The 26767-nt window shown below is 42.5% G+C and overlaps 1 protein-coding gene across 1 annotated transcript; it reads right to left on the reverse strand.

The window, feature by feature from the left end:
* On the reverse strand, positions 1-26019 carry THOC1 (THO complex subunit 1). Its single transcript, XM_066622826.1, has 21 exons — positions 25929-26019; positions 23963-24036; positions 23806-23866; positions 22688-22754; positions 21202-21320; positions 19749-19797; positions 18420-18515; positions 17974-18056; positions 16691-16764; positions 16015-16123; positions 14635-14766; positions 13838-13938; positions 12659-12725; positions 11936-11986; positions 11131-11201; positions 5976-6074; positions 4719-4784; positions 4542-4625; positions 4217-4364; positions 2392-2470; positions 1-406 (listed from the first exon to the last, which is right to left on the reverse strand). The coding sequence occupies exons 1-21, from the start codon at positions 25974-25976 to the stop codon at positions 111-113; spliced, it is 1974 nt and encodes a 657-aa protein (XP_066478923.1). The 5' UTR covers positions 25977-26019; the 3' UTR covers positions 1-110.
* Between the last annotated feature and the right edge of the window lie 748 nt (positions 26020-26767).

The raw sequence follows: 26767 nt of genomic DNA on the forward strand, positions 1-26767 counted from the left end.
TTTTAAACAATTGTTACAAAAAGATTTTATTTACCAATACACTGCCATATCAAATGTTAGTCCTGTTACCCAGCAACAATAGCCACTACTTTTTTTTAAAAGTTCCCAAATTAGCTATTGTTTTCAGTGTCATTGGTTAAGCTTTCAGCAAGGTCATTTAATCCAGCTTTGTTCAATGCAGCAATTAGATTTTCCAGAGTAGCATGAATGCCCTCTTGATCTTGCCAAGCAACGAGCAGCTGCTTAGCTCTCATCTTTACATCTTCACTATCTGATTCAATCTGTCTGATATCAGAGTCTTTCATTTCCAAGTATGGGGCCAAAACTTTCCAGAATTCCCCAAGCTTGTTAGCAAATAACTCTATTTGTTCTCCTGTTACAAGTTTGTCCCGTTGAGCATCTGGACCTAAAACAAAAACAAGCATATTTATGTTTAACATAGTTCCTGAAAACTGACATCACAATAACCAAAGTTCAGTTAAGAATTTACATTTTACATTCACGTTCAGTTTTATTTAAATCCATTCTGAGTTACTAATATCTAGGATTTCTCTATACTAGATCAGCCACACTTGAGTTAGATACTACAGACATATCTTATTACAATCTGGCACCCAGGTTGGCTTTAACATTACTCTTAAATGTTAATGTCATTATAGTTCCTATTTGACTAAACATGAAGTCATGTTTTAGATTTTTAGCAATGGTTTAGCTTTTAATGCACAGTTCATTCAATTTAGTTCTTGCTTTAATACTAACACAAGGATATTAATAGTATTGTGAACTTTCTTATAGCATTACCCTACTATCATTCTCCACATCTAAGCCCATAGTATCCCAGTAGTAAATTATTTACAAGAAGGTGAGTCCATGTAGATTTCAAAACAACTTGCTTCCAAAGAATTGTTAACAGTGGAGTACAAAAATAATAATAAAGCTATTGCTAATAAATTTTTGCTATTAGCATTCAAACCAGCAGGGGGGAAAAATAGTTAATGCGATTGTATTCTCACAAAACACCAGCTACTTAAGACATCCTAAAACAAAACCAACAAAGTTAAAGAGCTACTCTAGGCCAAGTACATACTGCCTGAAATCACTAGCCTCTTTATAATCAGTAGTCAGCTTCTCAAATACTGCTTTAAATCATTTCATGGATTTCAGATGAGTTCCATAAAGTTAAATAGTGAACTCAATGAATTTGCAAAGCTGAAAAATCAGAAGTAACTTGTTTAATATAACTTCCCTATAATAGCTCTGAAAGGTAACTGCTTATTCCCAATCTTTCTACCTTTCTCACAGTCACATTTACAATGCATTTCAGAAAGTGCAAGGTTTTAGAAAGAAAAAGAAAAAAACAAGGGGCAGAGGAAAGCACACAGTGTGATTGTTACTTCTAGGAGCCAGGCCATTCAAACACTATCAAGCTGTGGTTATTATGACTTGTTAAGAAGTGGGGCTTAGATATAGTAGAGAAAACTTAAGACGCAGACGTCTGCTGTTATAAACTAGAAAAAAAAGGACATGGCTGCTAACACTGCCAGTAAGCCATCTAAAGGGAGAGCAAAACAGTGCCAAAATGAGAAAATGCAGCAGAACAGATAAAGAGGATAAGCAGGATTCTGTTGGAGGGAACGCTACAAACACCATCTTGGATGCAAATGGAGTACATAGGTAGAAACATTCATGAAAGAGCATAACAGACCTGCATGACATTACACCATCATTCAGAACAAACTGGATATGACGAGATCACATGGGAAATGAAGGAAGAGAAATCATGCAAATGGATTTCAGCAAAAGGAATAAGCAGAATGGAGGCGGGAGAGAAGGTCAGGGATATGGCAAGATTATCAACAGAATGATTTGCAAACTGAGAAGGAGATGGAACTGGGAGGGTGAAAAGTCATAAAAACATTTGTTGCAGATGAAGATGGATTCAAATTCTCAATACTGACTGCCTACAGTAGACATTTACATAATTAGTTTTCATAAAACACTGAAGAGTGAAACTATCTACAAGGAGATGCTATCCTAGAAGAATGCAGTTTTTGCCAAAAGGAACTATGATGGAACTGTAAAGCATTCAGAAAAGACACAGATAAAGCACCATCCAACATTAATGCTGGATGAAATACCATCTAGATAGCCAGGTTCCAATAAGGCTGGAGCAGGAGAAGGTTCAGCACAGCAGGATTCTGAGGGTCTGGTGCTGCTGCTTGATTTCCAGGAAGTTCATATTAAAATGTACACAGGTGAGCACCAGGTACTACTGCAGCTCAGAAGCAGTAAATAGGATAAGCTTGGGGAGAACATACATTTGCTCACATACACCTTTTACAACATGTGTCAAGAGGGAAAATGAAAAGAAGCCCAAGAACACAGTCTTACTTTCATTGTTTTCCTTTAATAAAGCATCATTATCTTCCTCATCTTCATCCTCGCCTGTTTTAATTTCTTCAGAAGGAGGCTATAATGAGAGAACTAAATATCACTGGATGGATTTGTGCTTTAAAAGGAGTTGCTTTGTGAAGGTCTTTGATGCACATGAAGTAGAATAAAAAGTTTAGAAAAACGTTTCAAAATTAAAAAAAAATTACACCCTCTTTTGCATTAGAGGTCTATTCTAAAAACACCACTAAACAAAAACCACTGAGTAAGGTGCTGAATAAAGGACTAAGATTTCTTTTTAAGCTACTGTTGCATTTTTGACACTGAATTCATTTCTCAATGAGCACTTTTGCAAATCAGCTAAGATGATAAAGGCAATGAAAAATTCAACTGCAATGAAAACACAATTTTGAAACTTCAGTGATTGTTTTTTTGAAACAAAGTAGCAACTCAAATGATCTCATAGGACTAACCCAAAGTGTCATGTTAAATTCTCCTTTTATTGTCCCTGCCATAGTAAAACATCAAGACAAGGCCCAATTAGTCTGGATCCTTGGAAGAAAGATCTCAATCAAGATAGGCAAAAAGAAAATACACACACATACCCCCAAGAGGACTTTCATGTATTGCCATTAACTTGGAAAAAAGAGATAGAAACCCAAATTTTCTACATCTGTTCTGCTAAAGTTTTGTTTCATAAGATCTGCAGACAGCAGTTTGTGAGTAAAGGTGCGTTACAGGCCAAAAGAAATACACATTTAATAGCTAGTTCTCAGTATTTGTTGTCACACTCTCATGAGCTGTCACGCTTAGACAGTGCAAGAGAATGCTGGTAAGGACAAAATGATGTACTTCTGATGCTTTGCTTCTAGCTCAACCTGAGATAAGGAAGGGAAGGACTAGGAGAAATAACTGGAATGGGAGAGGAATGTGGTCCTCCCTGCCCAGAATGCTCAATGCAACAGTGGAAGTTGACAGGCCTTTACCTAGCAATAAATAAACCAAAGTTAGCATTTATGTAGGATTCACATATATTACGTTAGTAATCCATGGAGGCCAATGTGGTTGGAGCACTGAATATTGTATTTGGACTGGGAAGATGTGGGTTAAAATCGCCACTTGACCAAAAAGCTTTGGCCAGTCACCATCTTTTAGTCTGACATGCCTCACAGGGCTATTGTGAAAATAAAATGGGATAAATTTACTGCTGAGTTATGTAAAAGAAGGGCACAATACATAATAATGCTATATATAGCAGAGTGATTTGCCAAAGGTCATCCAGCAAAATCATCTGAAATACTACATCAGCTTTGTGTTTACTAATTTTATGATTATATGCAGGATTCATGAGCAGAATGAGAATTGAATTTGTCTGAATTTCTTTCACATCTCAAAACAAAATCTAGAGGCATTGCAGTGGTTTAGTCCCAGGTCTGGAATGTTCTCCCACTACTGGAGCCTTACTAAAAGCCCAATCCTGATGCAGCTGTGTGAATGAGCTGTCTGCTGCATCTGGTAGTGGGGAAGGGGCAGTCACCAAGGCATCCGTACGATAAGGAAACATTTGTTCCCTAACCTCAGAGCTGCATTGCAATGCATCAAGTGCGGGAAAGTTGGATAAGATTAGGCCCTAAGTCTGGTTTGCCTAGGCTCTTTTCAGAAACAAACCAGTTCTTTGTTTAAAATTTAGATGGATTTTAAGTGGTGGCTACAGACCTTGGGGTACTTCAGTTTTAAATCTGCATTAAATTATTTCAGTTTGTTGTCTGCCCTCAGCAGAACTTTAGAGAGATAATAAAAATAAATGTCAGAGAATACTACTTACTGGTAGTTCTTTAGCTAATTTGATGACCATATTTTCAAGGTATTCTGGCAAGCTCTTAAACTGCTGGTTGGTTGGCTGAAAGAAGTGAGGACTTCTGCGTGCCAACAGCCTTAATGCTCTCCATCCATAATTAGAATTATTCACAGCCCTGTAATGATAAAGTCAGGATTAACCAGCCATTGGGTGTCAACTGGGAAAAGGGCAGCCATTTTCCTTGCTATACTATGCTGGCCAAACTATTAGTATGGAGCAGAAATGTACAGTTATCAATTATCACAAGATAGACAAATCAAACAGAAGAAGAAAGAATGATTGTACTACATACTTATACTCATTTTCAACCATGTTTTCAGGATCTGCCTGTTCAATAGCTTCTTCAAAGAACTCTTCCAGTGTAGGCATATATTCCCTAGGAAATAAAGTTATTCAGGATGCTACTTTCAACTAATGACAATACAGGATTCACTCTCCCATCCCCCCCCCCAATTTTTAAACTTCTCACCGGCTCTCAGATTTACAAGCTTCCATATTGTCAGGGCATAAATTCCACAGCCGCGTCAACTCTTCACTGTAAGGGGAAACCCAAACAGATTATTGGATTGTACAAAGTATATTTCAATGTGCCAAATGTATTGCAAACTGAACTCATCCTATGTGAGGTGAAATTACAGTGATGATACAGCTACCCTTTCATCACTCTCAAAACCTTGAATACTAAGGGTCAATTTGGCCAGGGGTATCAACATAAGGCCAGAAGGCCGGATGTGGCCCCAAGAAACTATTCAGCCCTTGGACTCTCCCAGCACCACCATCAGCTGCCCTCAGCTGGTGAGCTGTGCTGAAGTGTCACTGCTGAAAGGGGTGACTACATTGACAACTGGGCACTATAAGAAAATATTATAAAGATTTGCATATTTTCTCTTCTGTCATTTGCAACTAATGAGTTCCTGAGAAAAGGTGCTTATTTCTGCTTATGACCTGCTTAATCACTTCCGGCCTATAGTAGGGACCATGAATGCTATTTGACCCGCAGTATGAAACAAATTTGATAGCCCTGATTTAGGGCCCAATCCTATCCGACTTTCCAGCATCACTGCAGCCGCAATGCAGCCCGGAGGTAAGGGAACAAATGTTCCCTAACACTGAGGAGTCCTCTGTGACTGAATCCCCACCAAAGGATGCAGCACATGCCCCACTGGCACGGCTGCACTGGCCCTGGAAAATTAGATAGGATTGGGCCCTTAGACATTACACTGAATGTTACATTATCTAGTTTGGGAGTTGGCAGCCACCATCTTTCATCTGCACATACTGGTTTGACAAAAGCACTGACTCCTCTCTCCTGCATCATTCCTTTGGGATTAGTACTATTTAACAATGTGGTCAAAGACTGCTACTCAAAACCTCCCTTGTAACAGAACACCAGATTTAACTTTTCTTTTAAATTTTTTCTTAGAGAGGAAGGTACTAATCAACATCGTTGATTCTTCTAAAATGAAAGATGGCAGTACAAGCATGAGGTACAAATCAAAAAGAAAAGGAGAAATAGGAGACAGGAAGGTAGTTGATGTCACACAAAGCTGGACTGAATCCTGGCTTCATGCTACATCTGAACCAGCGCAAGAACTATTATGCACAAGCACGCAGAAGACCTTGACATTCACAAGTTAACTTGCCCATGTTCTTGTGCCTCACAGTGTCAAATTAGCAGGCTATTCACACAAAATGGCAAGTATAAAAAAAAAAAAGACTGACATACTTCCCCATTAGAATTTTTTTATTAGGGCCTTTCCCTAGGAAATCTTCAGGAGCTGGTCTCTTTCGCACAAAAGGTCTTATTGGTTTGGAATCACTTGGTCTATAGAACAAATATGAAAGAGTCAGAACAATGTAACTAAAACAAAAAAGCAGAGAGTCTTATTAATAAGGTAGTAAGGTTTCTGGCTGAAATGCTTTAAAGATCTTATATGTTGACAAATATCAGAGATCAATATCTGCCTGAGGAAGAGTCTGAGCAGAACAGGAAACATAACCGATGCAAAGAGATCCCTGTTGGATGTGCCACAGTAATTCATTCTACAATGAAACCAAAGCAAGAACTGCTTCCCTATCTGGATACCTACAAGCCTAAAGTGGTGGTGGATGCCTCCTTAAAGAGTTCTGTCTTCCCAAACAGTTCCTATGACAGAGGAAAATGTTAAGAGCCTTATGTGTGTGTTGGCTACACGCAATAGCTACATCTGCTTCTCCCTTGAGTCATTCTTCCTCATTTCAGTGTCCAGCAAAGGACTGCACCACCACAGTTGGTCTCTTGGCATCTGTATGCTGAACAAATTCTGAAGTTGCAGACTGTTTTCAGCCCAGTTTGGTGTGCTGGTCATTTCCTCTCTTCCTACTACAAAAGCAGTTAGGCTTTATTTTGTTAAGGGTTTACACTTTTGGCTTTTCTGATGGACTTTGATGAATCATACATGAATCACAGCCTATAATTCCATCAATTTCTGAGCATAAAATTAAACATCTCTTTGAAAAAAAATTTGCGTAGTTATTTGGGATGCTTTACATAAAGTAAAATTTTTGTACACACCTGCAAACTAGGGCTAGGATCCAAAGATGTGCTTAGGCATGCCCAGTGAAATATTCGATGTCCTCCTACTGAGTTACAACTCCCAGGGCTCACTGGACATGCCCAAACATATTTTGGATCCAACCAAGGTCAGCATCCAACCGTAGGGTATTTCATTCTTCTCCCCCTCCCTCCACTAAGGTGTAAATGAACGCAAGCCCAAAGCATTTATATGTTGGGATTATCTGTCCAACAAGCAGCAAAATGACAGCAACCTGATAGGATTATACTCTATACCAGAGAAGGGGGCAGTCCATGAAAACAAGTCTGTCATTTACATAACTGGTAAATGAGTTTACCGGTTTACAAAGAGTTTAATAAGCAGTATAAGCAGCATCTAGTGATCTTCTTGAATATGTAATCTACTACCGGGTAGATGGGACTCGTCAGCCTAGGGAAGGCAGCTCATCTAAGAGAAGGAAACTCTGACCTCAAACCTCCACTGCCTTGTGGCTACATCCAGTTCTGGAAAAGGCTTCAGGAGTCAACCTCGAGGCAAAATCAGGAGCCGGAGTCCCTTAGGCAGTTCATGGCTGAACACAGTCATGTTCTGGCAACTCCTGCGACGCCGCTGGAACCAACCGTATTGGCTTCTGCCTTTCCATTGGCCCATTCCAGCGACGTGGAGAGGGGGGCTTTGCTGCATGGGTAACAGCCTATCCTCCATACCTTCTTTACCCAGGCTTCGCGCACTGGAGAGGACACTCCAACTTCGCCATACGGCGTCGGCACAACACGGGAAGCAGCAGTTTACCGGTTATAAGTCTTTGCTCGATTGGTGTAGAGCATGACGCCAGGGGCTGCTTCTGACGGTGGGAGAGATCATTGCATCTCATTGGGCAGCTACCGCCCGCCTTAAGCTGGGCAGTCCCCAGCCAGTAAGGTGTTGCCTCGCCACGGTCCGTTAACCTCATGGGGTGCGTGGGGTTTAGGGTGAAAACCGACAAGCGGATCGACAACTCTGCACCATGCAACAGAAAACAGAAAACTACTGCCCTAAAGCTGGGCACCTGGAACGTTAGGACAATGACACCTGGCTTCTCTGATGACCTGCAAGAAATAGACGACGCACGCAAAACAGCTGTCATCGACATGGAGCTGAGCAGACTGCAGATGGACATCGTCGCCCTTCAAGAGACTAGGCTGCCAGATTCCGGATCTGTCAAGGAGAGAAATTTCTCATTTTTCTGGCAGGGAAAACCACCAAATGAAACCAGGGAACATGGCGTTGGCTTTGCGGTCAGAAATACCCTGCTGAAATCCATCATCCCACCTACTGTGGGAAGTGAAAGAATTTTGTCCCTGCAGCTCCAGTCATCAGCAGGACCTATCACTCTCATCAGTGCTTATGCACCGACTCTATCGTCTCCAGCAGAAGCCAAAGACAAATTCTATGATGACCTGGCCACCACTGTCAAGAAAATCCCTGTAAAAGAGCCATTGTTCATCCTCGGCGATTTCAATGCTAGAGTTGGTGCTGATAACAGTTCATGGCCCACTTGCTTAGGTCAGTTTGGCACTGGGAGGATGAACGAAAATGGCCAACGCCTGCTAGAGTTTTGCTGTCATCACGGTCTCTGTGTCAGCAACACGTTCTTCAACACAAAGCCCCAACATAGAGTCTCTTGGAGACATCCAAGATCAAAGCACTGGCACCAGCTCGACCTGATCCTCACCAGACGCTCCAGCCTTCCCAGCATCAAGATCACACGCAGTTATCATGGTGCTGCCTGCGACACTGACCACTCCCTGGTGTGCAGCAGAGTGAAACTGCAAACAAAGCGACTGTATCACACAAAAAAGGAAGGAAGACCTCGCATTGATACCAGCAAGACCCGGGATCAGAGAAGAGTGGAGGAATTTGCACAAGCGCTTGAGGAATCTCTTCCAGGCCCGGCCGACGCAAATGCATCCAACAGATGGGAACATTTCAAGAATACCGTTTACAACACCGCCTTGTCCATATTCGGCAAGAAGACCAACAAGGCGGCAGGCTGGTTTGAAGCCCACTCTGAGGAGTTGACACCAGTCATTGAGGAAAAGAGGAGAGCTCAAGCAGCATACAAGGCCTGTCCCAGTGAGCGCAACCTGCAGGTCCTCCGAACTGCTCGCAGCAAAGTCCAACAGACTGCCAGGAGATGTGCTAACGACTACTGGCTCCAGCTCTGTTCCGAGATACAGATAGCAGCTGACACGGGCAACATCAAGGGGATGTATGATGGTATCAAGCAGGCCCTAGGTCCAACACAGAGGAAAATTGCCCCTCTGAAGTCTGCCACAGGCGAGGTCATCCAGGATCGGTCACAGCAGATGGAACGCTGGGTGCAGCACTACTCTGAGCTATATTCCAGAGAAAATGTAGTCACCGAAGAAGCACTGAACAACATTGAGTGCCTGCCTGTGCTGGAAGAGCTTGACAGTGAACCAACCCTAGAAGAACTTCACGTGGCCCTGGACTCCCTTGCCTTTGGCAAGGCACCTGGAAAAGACAGCATCCCTGCTGAAGTCCTAAAATGCTGCAAAGAGATCATCGTCACTGAGCTGCATGAAATCCTCTGTCCCTGCTGGAGAGAAGGTGGAGTACCTCAAGACATGAGGGATGCAAACATCATCACGCTGTACAAGAACAAAGGTGACAGGGGTGACTGCAACAACTACCGCGGCATCTCTCTCCTTAGCGTTGTAGGAAAGCTGTTTGCCCGAGTTGTACTAAAGAGGCTCCAGGTACTTGCAGAGAGCGTCTATCCAGAATCGCAGTGTGGATTCCGAGCCAACAGGTCCACCACTGATATGGTATTCTCCCTTAGACAACTGCAGGAGAAATGCAGGGAACAACGACAGCCACTCTTTATAGCCTTCATAGATCTCACAAAGGCTTTCGACCTGGTCAGCAGAGACGGCCTCTTCAAGATTCTCCCCAAGATTGGATGTCCACCCAGGCTCCTCAGCATCATCAGATCTTTCCACAAGGACATGAAGGGCACTGTTGTCTTCGATGGCTCCACATCAGACCCTTTTGACATCCAAAGCGGAGTGAAGCAGGGCTGTGTTCTTGCACCAACCTTGTTTGGGATTTTCTTCGCTGTCCTGCTGAAGCAGGCCTTTGGAACTGCAACAGAAGGCATCTATCTCCGGACCAGATCAGACGGAAAGCTCTTCAACCTCTCCAGACTGAGAGCAAAATCCAAAGTCCAGCTGAAATGTCTGCGTGACTTCCTCTTTGCCGAAGATGCAGCTGTCACTACCCACTCTGCCAAAGATCTCCAGCAGCTCATGGATCGTTTTAGCAAGGCCTGCCAAGATTTTGGACTGACAATCAGCCTGAAGAAAACACAGGTCATGGTTCAGGATGTGGACTCACCTCCCTGCATTACAATCTCTGAGCATGAACTGGAGGTTGTCCATGACTTTGTGTACCTTGGCTCAACGATCTCCGACACTCATTCTCTCGAGACCGAGCTAAACAAGCGCATCGGTAAAGCAGCTACCACGTTTTCCAGACTCACAAAGAGAGTCTGGTCCAACAAGAAGCTGACGGAACATACCAAGATCCAGGTCTACAGAGCTTGCGTCCTGAGTACACTTCTGTACTGCAGCGAGTCATGGACTCTTCGCTCACAACAGGAGAGGAAACTGAGCGCTTTCCACATGCGCTGCCTCCGACGCATCCTCGGCATCACCTGGCAGGACAAAGTTCCAAACAACACAGTCCTGGAACGTGCTGGAATCCCTAGCATGTATTCACTGCTGAAACAGAGACGCCTGCGTTGGCTTGGTCATGTCGTGAGAATGGATGATGGCCGGATCCCAAAGGATCTCCTCTATGGAGAACTCGTGCAAGGAAAGCGCCCTACAGGTAGACCACAGCTGCGATACAAGGACATCTGCAAGAGGGATCTGAAGGCCTTAGGGATGGACCTCAACAAGTGGGAAACCCTGGCCTCTGAGCGGTCCGCTTGGAGGCAGGCTGTGCAGCATGGCCTTTCCCAGTTTGAAGAGACACTTTGCCAACAGTCTGAGGCTAAGAGGCAAAGAAGGAAGGCCCATAGCCAGGGAGACAGACCAGGGACAGACTGCACTTGCTCCCGGTGTGGAAGGGATTGTCACTCCCGGATTGGCCTTTTCAGCCACACTAGACGCTGTGCCAGAACCACCTTTCAGAGCGCGATACCATAGTCTTTCGAGACTGAAGGTTGCCAATACAATCTACTAACACTATAGGGACCTTTAGCCCGTAGTGGCAATGCTGATTCAATCCAAAGAACAACTTCTTAACATCTTATATTACCTTTCCTTCACAAAACTTGGGCAACCTTCATTTTTCCATGAATTCCAGTTTTCCTCTGTGTTCAAAATGTGCTGTAAAAGCAAAGGTGTAATGATGTGTCAAGACAAGTCATTACTGACATGAAAACAGGGCCTTTTTTTTTTAAAGAACATGCTATTACAATGAAATTCTCACACATTTACTAGGGAATAAGCCCCAATGGACATAATGTAACTTACTTCTGAGTAAACAAACATTGGGCTGCTCTGTTAGCACACTGCAGTGGTTCTCAAACTGTGCGCTGCAGCAAACTCACAGGGGAACTGCAGGATGTCCTCAGAGGCTCCTTCTTCCCAGCTCTCCGAGGCATCACCAACTTGGATTGCTTAAGAATCATGCAAAATTTCACAATCCAAGATTATGGTGGTCCGGAGAGCAAGGAAGAAGACACCACCATGAAAGATGGGCACTGTGACCACTTTAAGTTTGGGAACTGCTGACATACTGGATAGCAAGTGAAGAGGTCGGAAGAGAAATATAATTTCACTGTGTACCACAGATAGTCAAAAGTAATTTTTAAAAATGGCTATGCATACAACTTTGTCACAGGAACATGAGAAGTTTTAAAATATTTTTAAAGACAGAAGAAAAATGGTGCTTGCAAAAAGACTGACAGGGATTCACAAAGCTATACCAAGATATTAGCAAGGAAATTATCAAGTAAAATACCTGCAGCTGATGACTTACTATGTGAAGCTAACTCCACTTAAAATGGATGGCACCCTATAAAGCTTATTTTCAGTCAATTTGCATAGTGGTCACTCACCTCTACCATTTTTGAGAATCTCTCACCATCAGGAGGATTTTCTGAAAGAAGCTGTTATTGGAAGAGATTGCATCATGGACTTGCACAGTTGCAACACAGCTTTTAAAGACAGCTTATCAAAAAATTAGAATTAATATTATTATTATTATTATTATTATTATTATTATTATTAATAGGCTCTACCCTCTAGACCAGACCTCCTACCCGATTACAGTTTTAAGAAGTAGCATACCTACTTGACAGCTAAATATTATCTCAGCTTCCTTTTGTAGTCTAGATAACATGGCTTAACTTGATTCTTAAAACACACACACAGGGCCCAGTCCTAACCAAACTTCCCAGTTTCAATGCAACTGTTACACAAATGTTCCCTTACCTTGAAGAGGCCTCTGTGAATGCCCCCCACCAACACAGGATACAGCACATGCCCTGTCAGCACAGCTGCATCCACACTGGAAAGCTGTATAGGATTAGGCCCACAGCTACTAAAATACCAAGGAATTGTGAAAATTAAAGTGTACAGTCTGATTATATAAAAGTTGCATTCATTGTTGGGCAAACCTCACTCTGCAAATGGAAACCTGCAGAAGGAGCATTCCATTCACAAAAGAGGTTCTTGGGCTCCTTCTCTTCATGAAGGAAGATTCCATTTGCTGGGTGAGTTCCCAGAGGGACACACTAGTCAGGACGGCCTCCATATTGTTTTCAGCCTATAGCACTGACCTGGTAAACTAACTTTGAAGTGTCTTCAATCCATAGGGACTGTTCATCCGTCAGAACATAGTTTGAACTGGAAAGCGAATCAAAAGTCAAAGACAATAAGATACAGTACATTTAAATATTAATACTCCGAGTGGTTATATAGCAGCTAGAATGTGGGCACAATCCAGTCAAAGTTTTATGCCTTTGATGTCAAAGGGAGTGATGTAAACATTTCATTTGGTGCCAAGTGGGAAAAACTAATTTTTAAAGTGTAAAAATGAGAATTTTTAGTAGAGAAGCAACACAGTCAAGTCTGAATACACATTTAATTTCGTTGATTTAGCTATACCACTTTTCCCTCCACAATATAGTAGAATCAAAACTAAAAACGTGAAAAAAACCATTTCAATGAATGCGCCATAGAGAAGTGACACCTTACAAGTACTAATAAACTTTAATAGGCAGAAAATGAGTACAGTACTTAACTGCTCTCTTGACAAATAAGTTTTCTCAGATGCACTAAGCTTGTGAATTCTGGAACATGACCATAAACACTTCCATTGCAGAATAAAGCTCGACAATTAAATTGTACTTCAATCATAAACATATTTATTGAGAACACACTTTGGAAACATGTTCTGATGAAATCAGTAACCTCTGTTTCCAAATTAATGTACTCAAGACCAAGTAGTTACACATTATGAACTTTTTTTGAAGATATGGCTCATCCACTAATCTTTGTGCTAAGAGACTACAGAATAGTTTCACTACAGGAGATTTTTTATTTGCCAGTTTGTTTCCCTTGCTACTTGAACTTTTAGGTACAACAGTTACATTACCACTGGGGTCCAGAAACCCACATGTATACCAGCCTCCCATTTTTCTTCCTAAGGAGGTAAATGTCAGTGCATTTTATGAAGAATGCTTGTCCACTAGGTTTTCCCCTTTTGAAGAACATCACAAGTAAGTATATAAAAATAGTGTTCTAAAAATCCTTTGGTATAATTTGTTATACCCATCAGATCATTTAGGGGTATTCTCCAATGGGTTACAGTTAGTTCATGAAAATATGAGAGGAAAGAGAAATATTTTATGTGTAAAAATAAAGCAATAAAGCAGGAAAAACTATAAGTTCCTGATTTGATAATTTCTAGAAAGAAATTTCCTTGAAGATAGATAATTCCTTGAATTTAAGCTTACCTTTTAAATTTCACCTGTCCTTTCAAATACTGAAATAATATTAAATATTGCAATAGAATATGACGGCGGAAGTTGCTGTCACTCAGTTGTAAATCCATTAACTGTATTTTTTAAAAAGAAAGAAAATACCCATTAAAAATTGTCTTCAAATTACATAGAAATATCACATGAAGGAACAAAAAAAGTGGAGGGGCAACATACACTATAGATTCATATTTAAAACCAGATGATTCAATATAGTAAGTTTTGCTCCACTGACATCTTTACGGCTAAAAGAACTTAAAAGTAGTATTCTGATTTGCTAATCCGGCTGTAAGCTTTCTACACCTTCCCCCAATGTATGATTATCTAACAAGACTAACAGCCCAATCCTGAGCTGCCCAGTGCGCAGGGCTGTCACGGTGTCAAAATGGCTACCATGGCATCCTGAGCACACCAGGCAGCCGCTGGCGGCTCCTCAGGAGAAGGGGACATTCATCCCCTTCCTCCGAGTAAGGAGAGTAGCCCTGCAATGGGGCTACTCAATTCTGTGGCAGCTCTTGAGCTGGTGCAGAATGAAGGAGTCCCATGTCGGGCCAGGTGGCCCAACACAGGGCTCTAGATCAGGCAGAGCTGAGCTCCGCCGGTCCCACCCCCCTCCCGCCCTACTCCCTCCCGTCATGCCTTCTCCCCACTCTCCACCTGCCCAGAACTGGGCCCGTGGTAAGACTTGCAAACTGTGAGCCAATGCATAAAAATCTATCCTTTCTTCCATACAATGCAATTCTTATGTATTTTAGAATCAGTAGGCATAATACCTTCTCACTTGTGAGGAATTTAGCAAAGTAGACATGCTCTCCTCCAGTTTTCAACTCCTCTAATTTCCTTCTTGATGCCTGAGTGTCATCCAACTTGTAGCTCTTAAAGACAGCCAATACTTCTTCAGAGTACTTGAAAGACACAATATTTTTTAAAAATCACAGTCATAATGCAGTTTCACTTCAGGCCTGCTCAGACAGCTGCAGATGATGGTCTAACACTGCACCTTTCCATTTGGTGAGAAAGGGATTACCCAAGCCTAAATTCCATAACCTATAATTCCATAAGCCTAAATTCCTATAACCTTTGCTTCTATAAGAAAACAAACAAGCGTCACTGAGCTAAGCAGGCACAGACTCAAATAGAAACCAGTATGTAAGGCCACTGGAAGCAGCAGGTAAAGGTTTTCAAAAACATTATAAGCAAGGCCATGCCAGAAAATCTTCCTGCACTATTAGCATAATATTCCTGAAATGGAACTGTGATAACACCTCATGTACAGCTCCCAGATAAAATCTCTCCAATACATCTAAAATGACCTGTACTCCATTACGAACAATGATTAATCTCTCAAGCAGGTGCCAGGAAGGCTTATCCTCATTTACAACAACAATGTACTCTCACACCAACTCATCAACAATGTGCAGAGGTGGCCCAACCATGAGGCCACCAGAAATGTTCGCATGGAGTGGCATCATTGGAGAAGTGGCAAAAGGATGAGCCACCCCACTCTCCTGCCTGCTGCCCTCTCCAGCCTGCCATTCCACTAGGTGCTCCAACCCTCTTCCAACTTGCTGGGAGCAAGTTGGAAAAAGACCACAGTGGTGATATCTTCCTTCTCCTTCCAGAAGTATTAGCAAAGGTAAAAAGAAGGAGAAAGGGGGGGAAAGCTGCAATGGCTCCAGATCACCTCTCTCTTACTACTTGGTGCTTATGAAGCACCAAATAGACAGGGACAGGAGATATGCAGCCTGCCCACCCCTTCACTGTACTTACAAAATTGATGTGTGCAGACTCCCCGCTCTGCTCTCTTCAATTTACAATGAGCAGGGGATGTTGGGCTCACAGACTCTCAAGTGCCGGTTCATTTCAATCAGAAGATGTGTCAAACAAGGAGGATACACGGTGCAAGGTTTTTAAGTAAAGGAACAGGGGGACAGAAGTATGCCCACTCATTCACCCTCCTGTCCTCCCAAAGTGAGAGGGGTGCACGTGGGCACGCATGAGACAAGGCTGTAGTGGGCAATGGACTGAGGTGGTGCAGAGGCATACACCATCCCCAACAAAGACCAAGAAGCTTTTTAGGCTTGGAATGTTCTATAAGTTATACAAAATACCAATTTTCCTAGAAATAAAGAAAAACACATCACAGACATTACCTTAAGAAAGGTTTTCCATGAGACCTTTTCATAACACTGCACAGGATTCCTAAAGTAGTCCTGTAGTGACCAGAATTTTCTGTACAAATTGTAGTCTATTGGAATGGAACTGAGAAAATAATATTTGAAAATGTTTCAGGCAATTATTAGAGCCAAAAAAAGATCAACTCTTGAACACAACAGAGTGAAATATTGTCTCCCTGCTCCACCCCTTTCTGTTTACAATGAGTAGGAGATGCTGAACTCCCATCCTCCCTAGTGCCTGTTTGGTTCAAACAAAGACACACCAACCAAGGAGGCTGCAAAGTGCAGGTTCCGAAGTAAAGGAAGGGGGGGATAGTAGATATTCTGAGTCTTGGGAAGCACTGCAGTGGTGTCCGTGGGCTCCCCGCACCCCCCCCCCCAGGAAGCTGGTGCTGACCCTGGTAAATACAAAAAAACCCTTTCATTCCTGGCAACAGTGCAATCCTGATGATCGCGCTGCTGCCTTCACCTCTCTGCTGCAAAGACTTACAGTGGTTCCCAAACTCTCGGAGAGTTCTAAGCATTTGATTTATATGCCACTATCAGTCACTGCCTGGGACTTCTACATATCTTTAGTCCTAGTAGACCAATAGCATACACTTTTTTTTCCACTCCAGAACAAACTGAAGTCTTAAAAGATGTATAAGCTTACCAACTTGTAGGAGCTTCATCATCTCCCATTTCACCTTCTTCTACTTCCATTCCTTCATCTTTCTCCTCTACATGCTGCAGGAAAGTAGTGCATTTAGAATTTATACATAACAGTTTCTCAAGCATAAGATCTTTGTCATATATTCATAAAACTTGAGAACTTGCCTACACACCCAAATCAGAACAAAACACTACTATACAGCCTTTTTCAGCATCAGGACTAGAAGATATAAGTTACAGATTATAAAATATAATTATAGATTATAAATATACTTAAAACATTTGTTACAATGGAAATTATAAATAAGAACAAGTTCACACATAGCTCAAATTTAACAGGTTCATTTAACTTGCATCTCCTCTTCCTATCAGGGCCCAGTTTAGAAAAGCATCGCTTTTGAAAAGTGGCATTTAAATATGAGCAGATAATTAGATGTAAAGAATAGTTCAATAGCCCTCTTTTATTACTCTCTTCTTTGGGGAGCATTAGAGTCATATTTATTCAATACAAAGAAGGAGAAATGGGATTTGGTGCTACAATTTCCATTGATATAATGAATTGTATTCTTTACAACAGATATTCCAGGACAGCTCACAAGATTAAAACCAATACCTCCAACATCTGAACAATTAAAAAGAGCAAAAGAACAACAGATAAACATACAACAGATCAAAATTTTAGTACTAGAACTCATTCAACAGTGGTTTAAAAAGCTTGGCAAAATAAAATGCTCTTCATCTGACATTGTAATGGAACCAGAGAGGCACTGTGCGAGCCTCTCCGGGGAGAACATTCCACAGATAGTGCACCAGAAATGAAGAGTCCCTCTCCCAAGTTACTACCCGCCTCCCCTCAGAAGGTGGGAGTCATTCACAGGAAGACCTCTGATGAAGATCTTAGTCCCAGGCAGACTGACACAGGAATAGGTGATCTTTCAGTTACCAAGGTCTCAAGCCATACGAAAATTTAAGAGATAACCACAAGCAATTTGAACTGTGCTTGGAAATGGATCAGAAGCCAGCTTAATTGTTTATGCACTGGGAAGATAGTTCTCAAAGGTCTACCAGAAGGTGCAGAACAATTAGCAGGGTTGTCCTCACCCTGTTCTTCTCCCAGCAGAGGTCATCTATCAGACCGATCTCATACAAAAACCAGGCCTGAAACAAGGCTGAAATGGATTCAGAAAATCCATAAGAGTTGCAACAATGCAATCTGTTTCTCAGAAACAGGTTTCTATTTCAATGACTCTGTTTCCCTATAATATAGAGTAAAACGGAGATAACCTTTTGTCCTAGGGTACTTTCTTGTTCATTGGTATTAAAAACAGTGATATTTTCCAGATTAAATTGACTTTGCAAGTTTAGTCCTGTAAGAAAAAAAACGTTTTAGGTTCTACCATGTGCACTTTATAACATATATAATGTAATTTTACCAGCAATGATAGCAATGAATTTTAATTACAACAAAGTGAATAAAACATTATGTCTAACCTAAAACAATTATGCCTAATATACCTAAACAAAGCCCCATGGATAAAGGCAAGCTAAAAATCTAAAATTACACATTCCAAAATAATTGTATTTTTTATGTATTTCTGTAGAATTTTACACAATTATGCAATTAAATAAGGAATAATTAAAGCTAGAACTGAACTGAGATTGAAATACATCTGACAGACTCCATTTTAATCAGTCCATTGTTTGTGCCATTATACAAGATCAGATCTCACCTGACTTTTCTGAAAGGGGAAATAATCTAGCCAGAAAAAGCTGAATTCTTCCACAGAACACAGTATTCTGTGATTTAGACAATCTTCTTAAAAGATCTGAATGACAGATATACATGGAGGAAGCATTTATTAATTTCTCTAGTTTCCAGCATTGTTTCTGAAATTTCCTGTGAACAGATCTATCATCAACAATATTCAGAGACTGTATCTTCAATTTGCAGGAGCACAGTTCTTCTGTTGGAAGCTTCTTCTCTTGCAGAAGGGGCACTGTGCTCACACAAGGGGTCCATGCAAGAGAGCAATGCTCCTTCTGCAAACGGAAGGCACTTCCAGCCAGAGGCGTAGCTAATGATCATGTAGCCCGGTGCCAAGCTCAAAATGTTGCCCTGGAAGTGACATCACACCCAGGCTTTTTAAAAAGTGAAAATTGGGACAAACCCACCTCCTCCCCCAGCAGCTCACCACCCACTTGCTCTGCTGCCTCCCCCCAGTCAGTGGCAAAGCTAAGGCATCTATCTGCTACCCAGGGTCAAAGAAGAATTTGTAGCCCCCCCCTGCATGATAAAATCAAATTTAATTAAATAAATAAAAAGTTATGGGTTCCATGCTGAATCATAATAACTTGTCATTGGCACTCAAAACAATCAGACTCAGGTCAGTTTGGAGTTAAGTAAATCCACTTTTTGTTCCACAAGACAGTTGTGTTTTCATTTTCTGGTTAATTGGCCATAACTTTTGATACAGATATTCCAATGTGGTTTGTTTAACTGCATTCTGCATTAAACTACCTTTCCAATGATATATTACATGATGGTATTATTTATACATAGCAACATTTTCACAATTTTGATCACTAGTGTCAAGCTCAGCTTGTTGCCCCCCTACAGCTTGATGCCCAGTGCAACTGCTACCCCCTGCACCTCCTTAGCTATGCCACTGCTTCCAGCTATGGAGCTATGATCCTTGTGAACCCATGGACACATTAATTCACTACAAATTCCTCACTACTTTTTCCTCATGTTTTTATAAAGCTACAAACGTAACCTCAATAACGCTTTCTTCTGAGGAAGCATCCTTATGATCTGTAGTTCTCTGAACTTCAAATATGCATATATTTCATGTGTACCTTGCTCCAAAAAGTTAGGAAACACACTGTACATCAAACAGAAGCTCATGTCTACTGTAAGCTCTAGAAATACCAACAAGTGCTTATATTCAATCATACGATATTATGAGAACTCGCTTAAAAGTAATTTAAGATTTGTGTCAAATTTTGATGAGGACCACTAAAAGCTTAGTCTTCTCTCTGAAAAACAAAAGGCTACTCACCATTGCACATTCTCAGTAAATAATTCTTTCCAGCTGAATAAAATGTATTCTAAAAGACAAGTACCACAGTTAACATCTGCATGAGTTGGGAGGCAACCTAATAAAAACTGTTGTGAGCAAGTCACTTTGTGAATTCATTTGTATTATTGACCCAGAGTTTACACTTCAATTAGACAGGACCTAAAGTACAGCCCATTTCACCAAGTCATTCTAAGGATTGCTTATTTCAAGACACCTGGGGCCCAATCCTATCCAACTTGCCAGCTCTCATGCAGCTGTGCCATTAGGACATGTGCTGCATCTTGCAGTAGGAGGGCAGTCATGGAGGCCACCACAAGGCAAGAAAATGTTTGTTCCCTTACCAAGAAGCTGCACTGCGGCTGCACCAGTGCTGGGCAGTTGGTTGGGATTCAGCCCCTAAGCACACAGATGCTACACATTTTCTGTAAATTATAGGTCAAAATTCTATGAGGCACTGGGAGGGGTGTACAGCTCAATGGCAGTCCATGCAGTCCCACCAATCAGTTTGGAGGCAGCCCCTCCCATTGACTAGACAGGAGGTCGGCTACCAGTGATGCCACCAGTGATAAGACACTCTAGGCCAGGGAGAAATAAACAGGAAACATCTGGCTGAGTGAGGTTGTGGTTGGTCCCAGTTCCCAAGAGAGGCTCAGGGGAAACAAAAAGAGAGGTAAGGAGAAGTGCAGGAACAAAAGGAGAAATGGGGGAAGAAATCAACAAGGTAAAGAGGAAGAAAGAAAGACACAGCAGGAGGAAGAGGAAGAGAAGGCAGTGGTGGTAAGAAAGGGAAACACATACAACAAAAGGCCAATAGAAGAAGTAAGATTGAGGTCTTCCTGGAGAAGAACAGTCTGGAAATCAATTCAATTCAGAGGAAAAGCAGAGGGCTGTAGCCAGTCCAACTCCAGGAGGATGGGGTGACTGAGAACAAGGAAGGGCCATGGTTGAGGGAGGCTGTTTGACCACCAAGACCTGCCAAAAAGACACCTCCCCTAGGCCAGTTGTTCCCCAAGGAAGGGCAGGGCGTGGACAGCCATGGAAACTGCCCCATCCCTAGAAGAGCCGTGGGTGACCTGGTAGCCTAATATGGGGAAGCTAAGATATCCCAAGAGGCTCCACCCTGGGCTGTATTAAAGAAGATAAACTTCAATGTTGTACAAAAGGAGACAGCAGCCAAGAGGGTGAAAACAACCCAGGGAGTAGGGATAACCCCTCCCACAATTTTTTTTATACCACAGGAAAGTGAATAAAAGGAAAGACTGTTGTGCACAACCATGGTATGCTAGCTGGCTTTGCAAAACAAGTGGAGCTCCCTCCTTGGGAGAAGGAGATGACACACTACCAGAGAACGCTTGACTTCTGCAAAAACCATAATGATTTGGGAGCTCACAACCAGTCTTCAATCAAACCACACTTTTGAAATAATACTTACCGATTTCCATGTGGTAACATTTTTTTCCACAAAGGTGAAAATTCTGTCACACTGATCCAAAGGAAGGCAATCCAAAACATCTCCCAAGAGCACAAAAGGGGTTGATGCAGTACAGATACCTTTGTAAGATAGACAATATTGAAACTATGGAGACTATTAGCTTTTTTCCCTTCCAAGAGTAAAAAATTGGTTAACAATAAAAGTTATTTCCATTCCATATTTCCATGAACAAACTGAATTTTCTTTTTTTTCAGTACAGGAAGGACTTCAATATCCACTTTGACTCACCACTGATACCAGGGTCCACCTTTAAATGCCTTGTAACAAGGAAAAAAAGTACTAAGATTCAGTTTCCTATTTTTACATTGTTAAACCACACAGGTTGCAAGCTTCTCGGGGTTAAAGATAGCTTTAAAGACCAACTTCCAAGTTTTTTGCTCTTCTGTTGTCACCCCAGAATGCATCAGTATAGACACTATACCACATTCAGACACTAGATAGAATGAATAGGAATCTAATGGAATGAAATTATTCACTCCACCTAGTGGCTGAATGCGGTATACCAGTGCATTCCAATAGAGGAGCAAGAAACCTAGAAGTGAATATTTAAAGCTATTTTTCCACCGATTTGGCATCCACTGATTTTTGTTATCCACTGGGGGGCTATAGACGGAACCCCAGTGGATAACAAGGCACGACTTGTACTGCAAACTCTAAGCAGTGTCTATTATGCCTCTCTTTTTCCATGCATGTCTTTCTGTCTGCAAAGCTGATATCAAAAAGGTGTGCTAAATCACCTGGATTTATCTGCAGGTGATTTTCTGATAAAGGCTGCAGTATGGACAATTAAGTTGTATGTAATTGATGACGTAACCCTACATCATGTTACAACATACTTGCAGCAGAGGCACACAGATTACTGGGAACACAGGATACCTGACCATCAATTGTATCAGCTAGGCCTAGGGATGCCTCTAATGTGGAAAGCACAATTAAGACTACAAAATTAGATAAAGCTTAATAAGGTTTTTTATTCTCTAACTGAAGAACACAGATGCTTCCACACATTTTCACATAAACAACAAATTACAACAGAGAAAAAAAAAATCCAGGTATTAATTCACAGATTTTCCCCCAAAAGCAAAGTATAACAGTGATGACCAACACTTACAACCGGAACCTAACACATTGTATGATGTAATGATTTCAGGACCTAACACTGTTGTATGATACTTACGCTCAATCTCAGGAAACATTGTAAAGTAATCTAATTTAAGAATTAATCTAAATACACAAAAAGTTTTTCATTGTTTTATTAAAATTGTATTTTATTTATCACTATCCACATAAAATGATACACCATAAGTTAGGAGGAAGCAATAATAATGTAATCACAGTTAACAAAGTTAACAAAGTTCAATTACACAAAAATTGAAGAATAATATCAATCATAAATCAAAAGGTCCAGAACCTGTCCCATGCTCACCTTCTGTGACTCCACTAATAGCAAGAGAAATGATAGCCAGGACATTTTCACAGGAAGTTTTGTTTATCTAAACAAACATGATACAATGCAGATCATTGTAATGCAGATCATTACACTGTTTGAAATTGAGCTGAGGCATTTTATTTTAATTAGGTTGGTGAAAACCAACAGAGTAGAAAATTACACTCACAGAAATACATGCATGTTCCTTTACAATAAGAATAAAATGTACACATCTCCCTTAGATTCTACAGACTCCCTTTAATCATATAATTTCATTTTAAAAAGTCCTAAGACCTGCTGCAACATATTTTACTTGGGAGTATACCAATGGCAACATCAACACATTATTTCATGAAACATATCGCTAATCCAGCAGTTTTTAAACTCTCAGGGACAGTCTGAACCGCAATAATTCTTGGTGGGGGCGGGGGAGAAGCAGCTAAGGGGGGCTGCAGGGACTGGGATGTACTCACCAGTCCCTGCAGCAGACTTCCAGGGGTGCCAGAAGCCTTGCGCGAGCATCTGCAGGGTTCCCCAGGTTGTCAAACACGAAAGTGGAGCAATCGCGCTCCACTTCCGCAAAACTGGAAGTGGAGCACAATCACTCCACTTTCACTTTTAGAAGCCTGTGGAGCCCTGCAGATGCTCGCGCAAGGCTCCCTGCACCCCAGGACAGCTGTTGCAGGGACTGGTGAGTGTATCCCAGTCCCTGCTGCCTCCTCCCTGCTTCCTTGCTGCCCCTTAAGAGGCTAGGGTTTCAGGCTGGGGCATTATGATGCCCCCCCCCCCCGTTTGAAAACCACTCTGATAATCTCATACAACAAATGTATCATTAAGGCCATCCAAGAATTTAACCAAAAGAAGGATTTAAAGTTTACTACTGACAATAAAAGGTATATTTTTTTAAGGAAACCTTTTGCTTAACAAAATTAGACAATTCAACTGAATCTCTACCTTTACTCACTTAAAACCTTTTCCTAGGCATATCAGCAGGAACAGATATTGCATTTTTGCTCAGAATGAAATTAATCATTAATATCCAAATAGAAATAATGTCCAAATAAAATCTTCTATTTGTTGAACATTTAAATATGAACAGCAGTTGTAGTACTCACAATTTCTTCTTCTAGGACAACTCTAAAAGCTTGATCCAGAGTAAACTTTTTTTCATTTTCACTATGGATGAAAAAAATTCAAGAAATTGTTTTACCAATGCTTTACACATCAATGAAATATACATTATCTATAAAATGCAAACAGACTTTTCTTTACCTTCCAGGTATTTGACTGAAAGCACTCGATAAAGGTTTAATGGTTTTGTTGTTGAGAGCATCTCGAGTAGAGTTCTGAGGAAAAAAAATTTTTAAAAAAATTATCCCTAGCCAATTAAAGAGAGCAAAGCCCTACACTTATTTTAAAATTCAGTATTGCGCAGGACAATTTTAAAAAGCGAAAAATCTATTAAAGTCACCTCCACAAATGTATCTACTGTATTTATAACAGGGGCCTCCTAACCATGGCCCGTGTGCCAGATCCAGTGTGTTGGAATTATTCTTCTGGGGTGCTGCACAATGGTGGCAAAGCCTTACCGTTCTGCGCTTCAGTCACCATTCACTGTGCCCAGTCTTCATACAGCCTTGTGCCAGGCAATTGCTTCCCCCAGGAAACTGGAGCACAGAGAACAGTTTGGTAGCAAAGTGACAGGAGCCCTGATTTTCATGCCTTTTTTGGTTTTTAAAGGCATTTACACTTGTACATCAGTATCCACTAGTAACTGGGGTGAGTCAAATCTGCAGATGCCAGATCCACAGATGTTGGGGTCCAACTGCAATGTGCAGGCATGTGTCAATCAGCCTCTGAGCAGGTGAAAGCCCTCCCATGAATAAAGCCTCTCATTCATTTGAAAACATTTGTGATCTTTACAGTGGTCCAAATGAAGATATTACCATATTGTCATTTTTTAGATGACAATCCAAGAGACCAACATAGCTGCTTACAATGTTTGTCATTCCTTAATGTGTACAATCCTATGGCTCACCTAACACCAGAAGCTAATTCCATGGAAAGGTGGAAAAATGTTCACACCGGGAAGGCTTCTTCTGAGCTCAGCTGCCACTAACAATTCAAACGGATAGAAATGAAAGCATTTATGTTGCCTAGCCAGTTGTACTCCTGTGACAGCTACCATTTTGCATGGCATGATACGCATTGACTAAATCCCTGTTTCTCAACATTTGTTCTCCACCATACCATTTCACATGGTGCACCTATTCAAAGTATCAATGGAAGTAACTGTTGTTCAGTCATTAAGTCATGTCCGATCCTTTGTGACCCCATGGACCACAGCATGCCAGGCCTCCCTGTCTACCACTAATTTCCAGAGTGTGCCCAAATTCATGTTCATTGCCCTGGTGACACTCATAATTACCAGTTACTTCTGGGTTGGGAGGTCAGATGCAACACAATGAACATCAGTAAGAGTCTCAGGGTGGATACGAGGGCCTTTTCGAGAGCAGAAAAGCATGTTTTGGAGCCTCCTGCCACTGTTTGTTGTGCTGCGTTCCTGGTTTCACTGCTGGGTGGCAGGTGACCAGGGGTCCAGGGAGTACTACCAGACACCACCTAAAGTACCACTGGTGGCACTCATACTACTGGTTGAGAAACACTGGACTAAACCAAAGAAGCTGTGGAAGTCAGACCCAAGAGTGAGGTGGTAAGCTAAGGTGGTGGCGGTGAATCATATTTTTGGATCCTCTGTCCTGCAAAAATCGTCTGCATGTGGTAAGCCGGAGAGAAAACTATGAACCGACACCTGGGATCTGAAGTGGTCCAGTCCAGGATTCCACTGTCTTGGTTTATGCCAGGGAGGTGTGGTGGTGGGGAGGCAGGTGAGGCAGAGCCTCCCCACTGGAGTCCTTTGAAAAGCACCGTCACCGTGTGAGGTGCGATCTGCCTCCCCACCCACCACACCTCCCTGGTTGAGGCTGCAACCTATCCACACTTACCTGGGTGTAAGCCCCATTGACTATAATGGGACTTACTTCTGAGCAGACATGCCTGGGACTGGGCTCTTACACCCCTCGCCCTGAGCGACGCGCCTAGAGGGTCGCAACCCCCGAATGAGATGAGCCTCACCCTCAGCCTAGCCCCCCACGAGCACACAACGCTGGCGCTTTCAGAGGCCCCTGTCAGAGCCTGGGGGGGAGGGAAGGGCGCCCCGCCCTCACATCTTGCTCACCGTGAAGCGGAGCCGCGCCTCAGGCAGGCTGAAGAGCGGCGGAGACATGACCCCTCCCGGCAGAACCGTCTCGTGAGCTGCGGCTGCAACAGCAGCAGAGGCGGCGCGGACCGATGACGCCATCCCCGCGCGCTCAGCACAGCCTGCCAGGATTCCAGCAGCAGCGCGCGCCCTCCCGACGCCGTCCCTCGAGGCGGCCCCGCCCACCTGGAGCGAAGGAGCGGGGGGAGGGGCGGCCAACCAACCGCCTCCAAGTCTCTGAGGTGGAGCGTGGGACGGCGTGGTGGTTGTTGGCTCGCTCAGGCTACAAGCCTGTCCACGCTTTCCTGGGAGTAAGCCCCATTGGCTCTAGTGGGGCTTACTTCTGAGTAGACACGCACAGGCCTGGGCTCTAAAGCTCGCTCGCTTCCTCTGGTTGCTGCTGAAAACAGGAGAGAGGAGGATTGGCAGCCCTTCAGCAAGGACTCCTGTCACGTGCCCTGTTCGAAAATAACGGCTGCAAGTTCCTCTCCCCCACAGGATCAGTGTCGAAGAGGGGGCGAGCTTCGTCTCTCCCTATTTGAAAACAGCACCAACTGCCCTCCATTTGCAGATTCCTCAGACCCTGATGGAGGGTGTTGTCTTTTTCGTGGCTGCTGCGGCCTCAGCTATGTCGGGTGCCAGGCCAGAAAACCTGGCCGTGGTCAGTGCTGAGAGAAAGGCAGCAGGTCTCCACCAAGGGCCAGGTTTTCTGGGCTGGCACCCAGCATAGCTGAGGTCACAGCAGCCATGAAAAAGACAACACCTCATCCCAGTGTTTCTCAAGCAGTGGTACGGGCACCACCAGTGGGACTTGAGGT

Source organism: Tiliqua scincoides, chromosome 4, assembly GCF_035046505.1.
Source record: "Tiliqua scincoides isolate rTilSci1 chromosome 4, rTilSci1.hap2, whole genome shotgun sequence".
Classification (NCBI taxonomy): Eukaryota; Metazoa; Chordata; class Lepidosauria; order Squamata; family Scincidae; genus Tiliqua; species Tiliqua scincoides.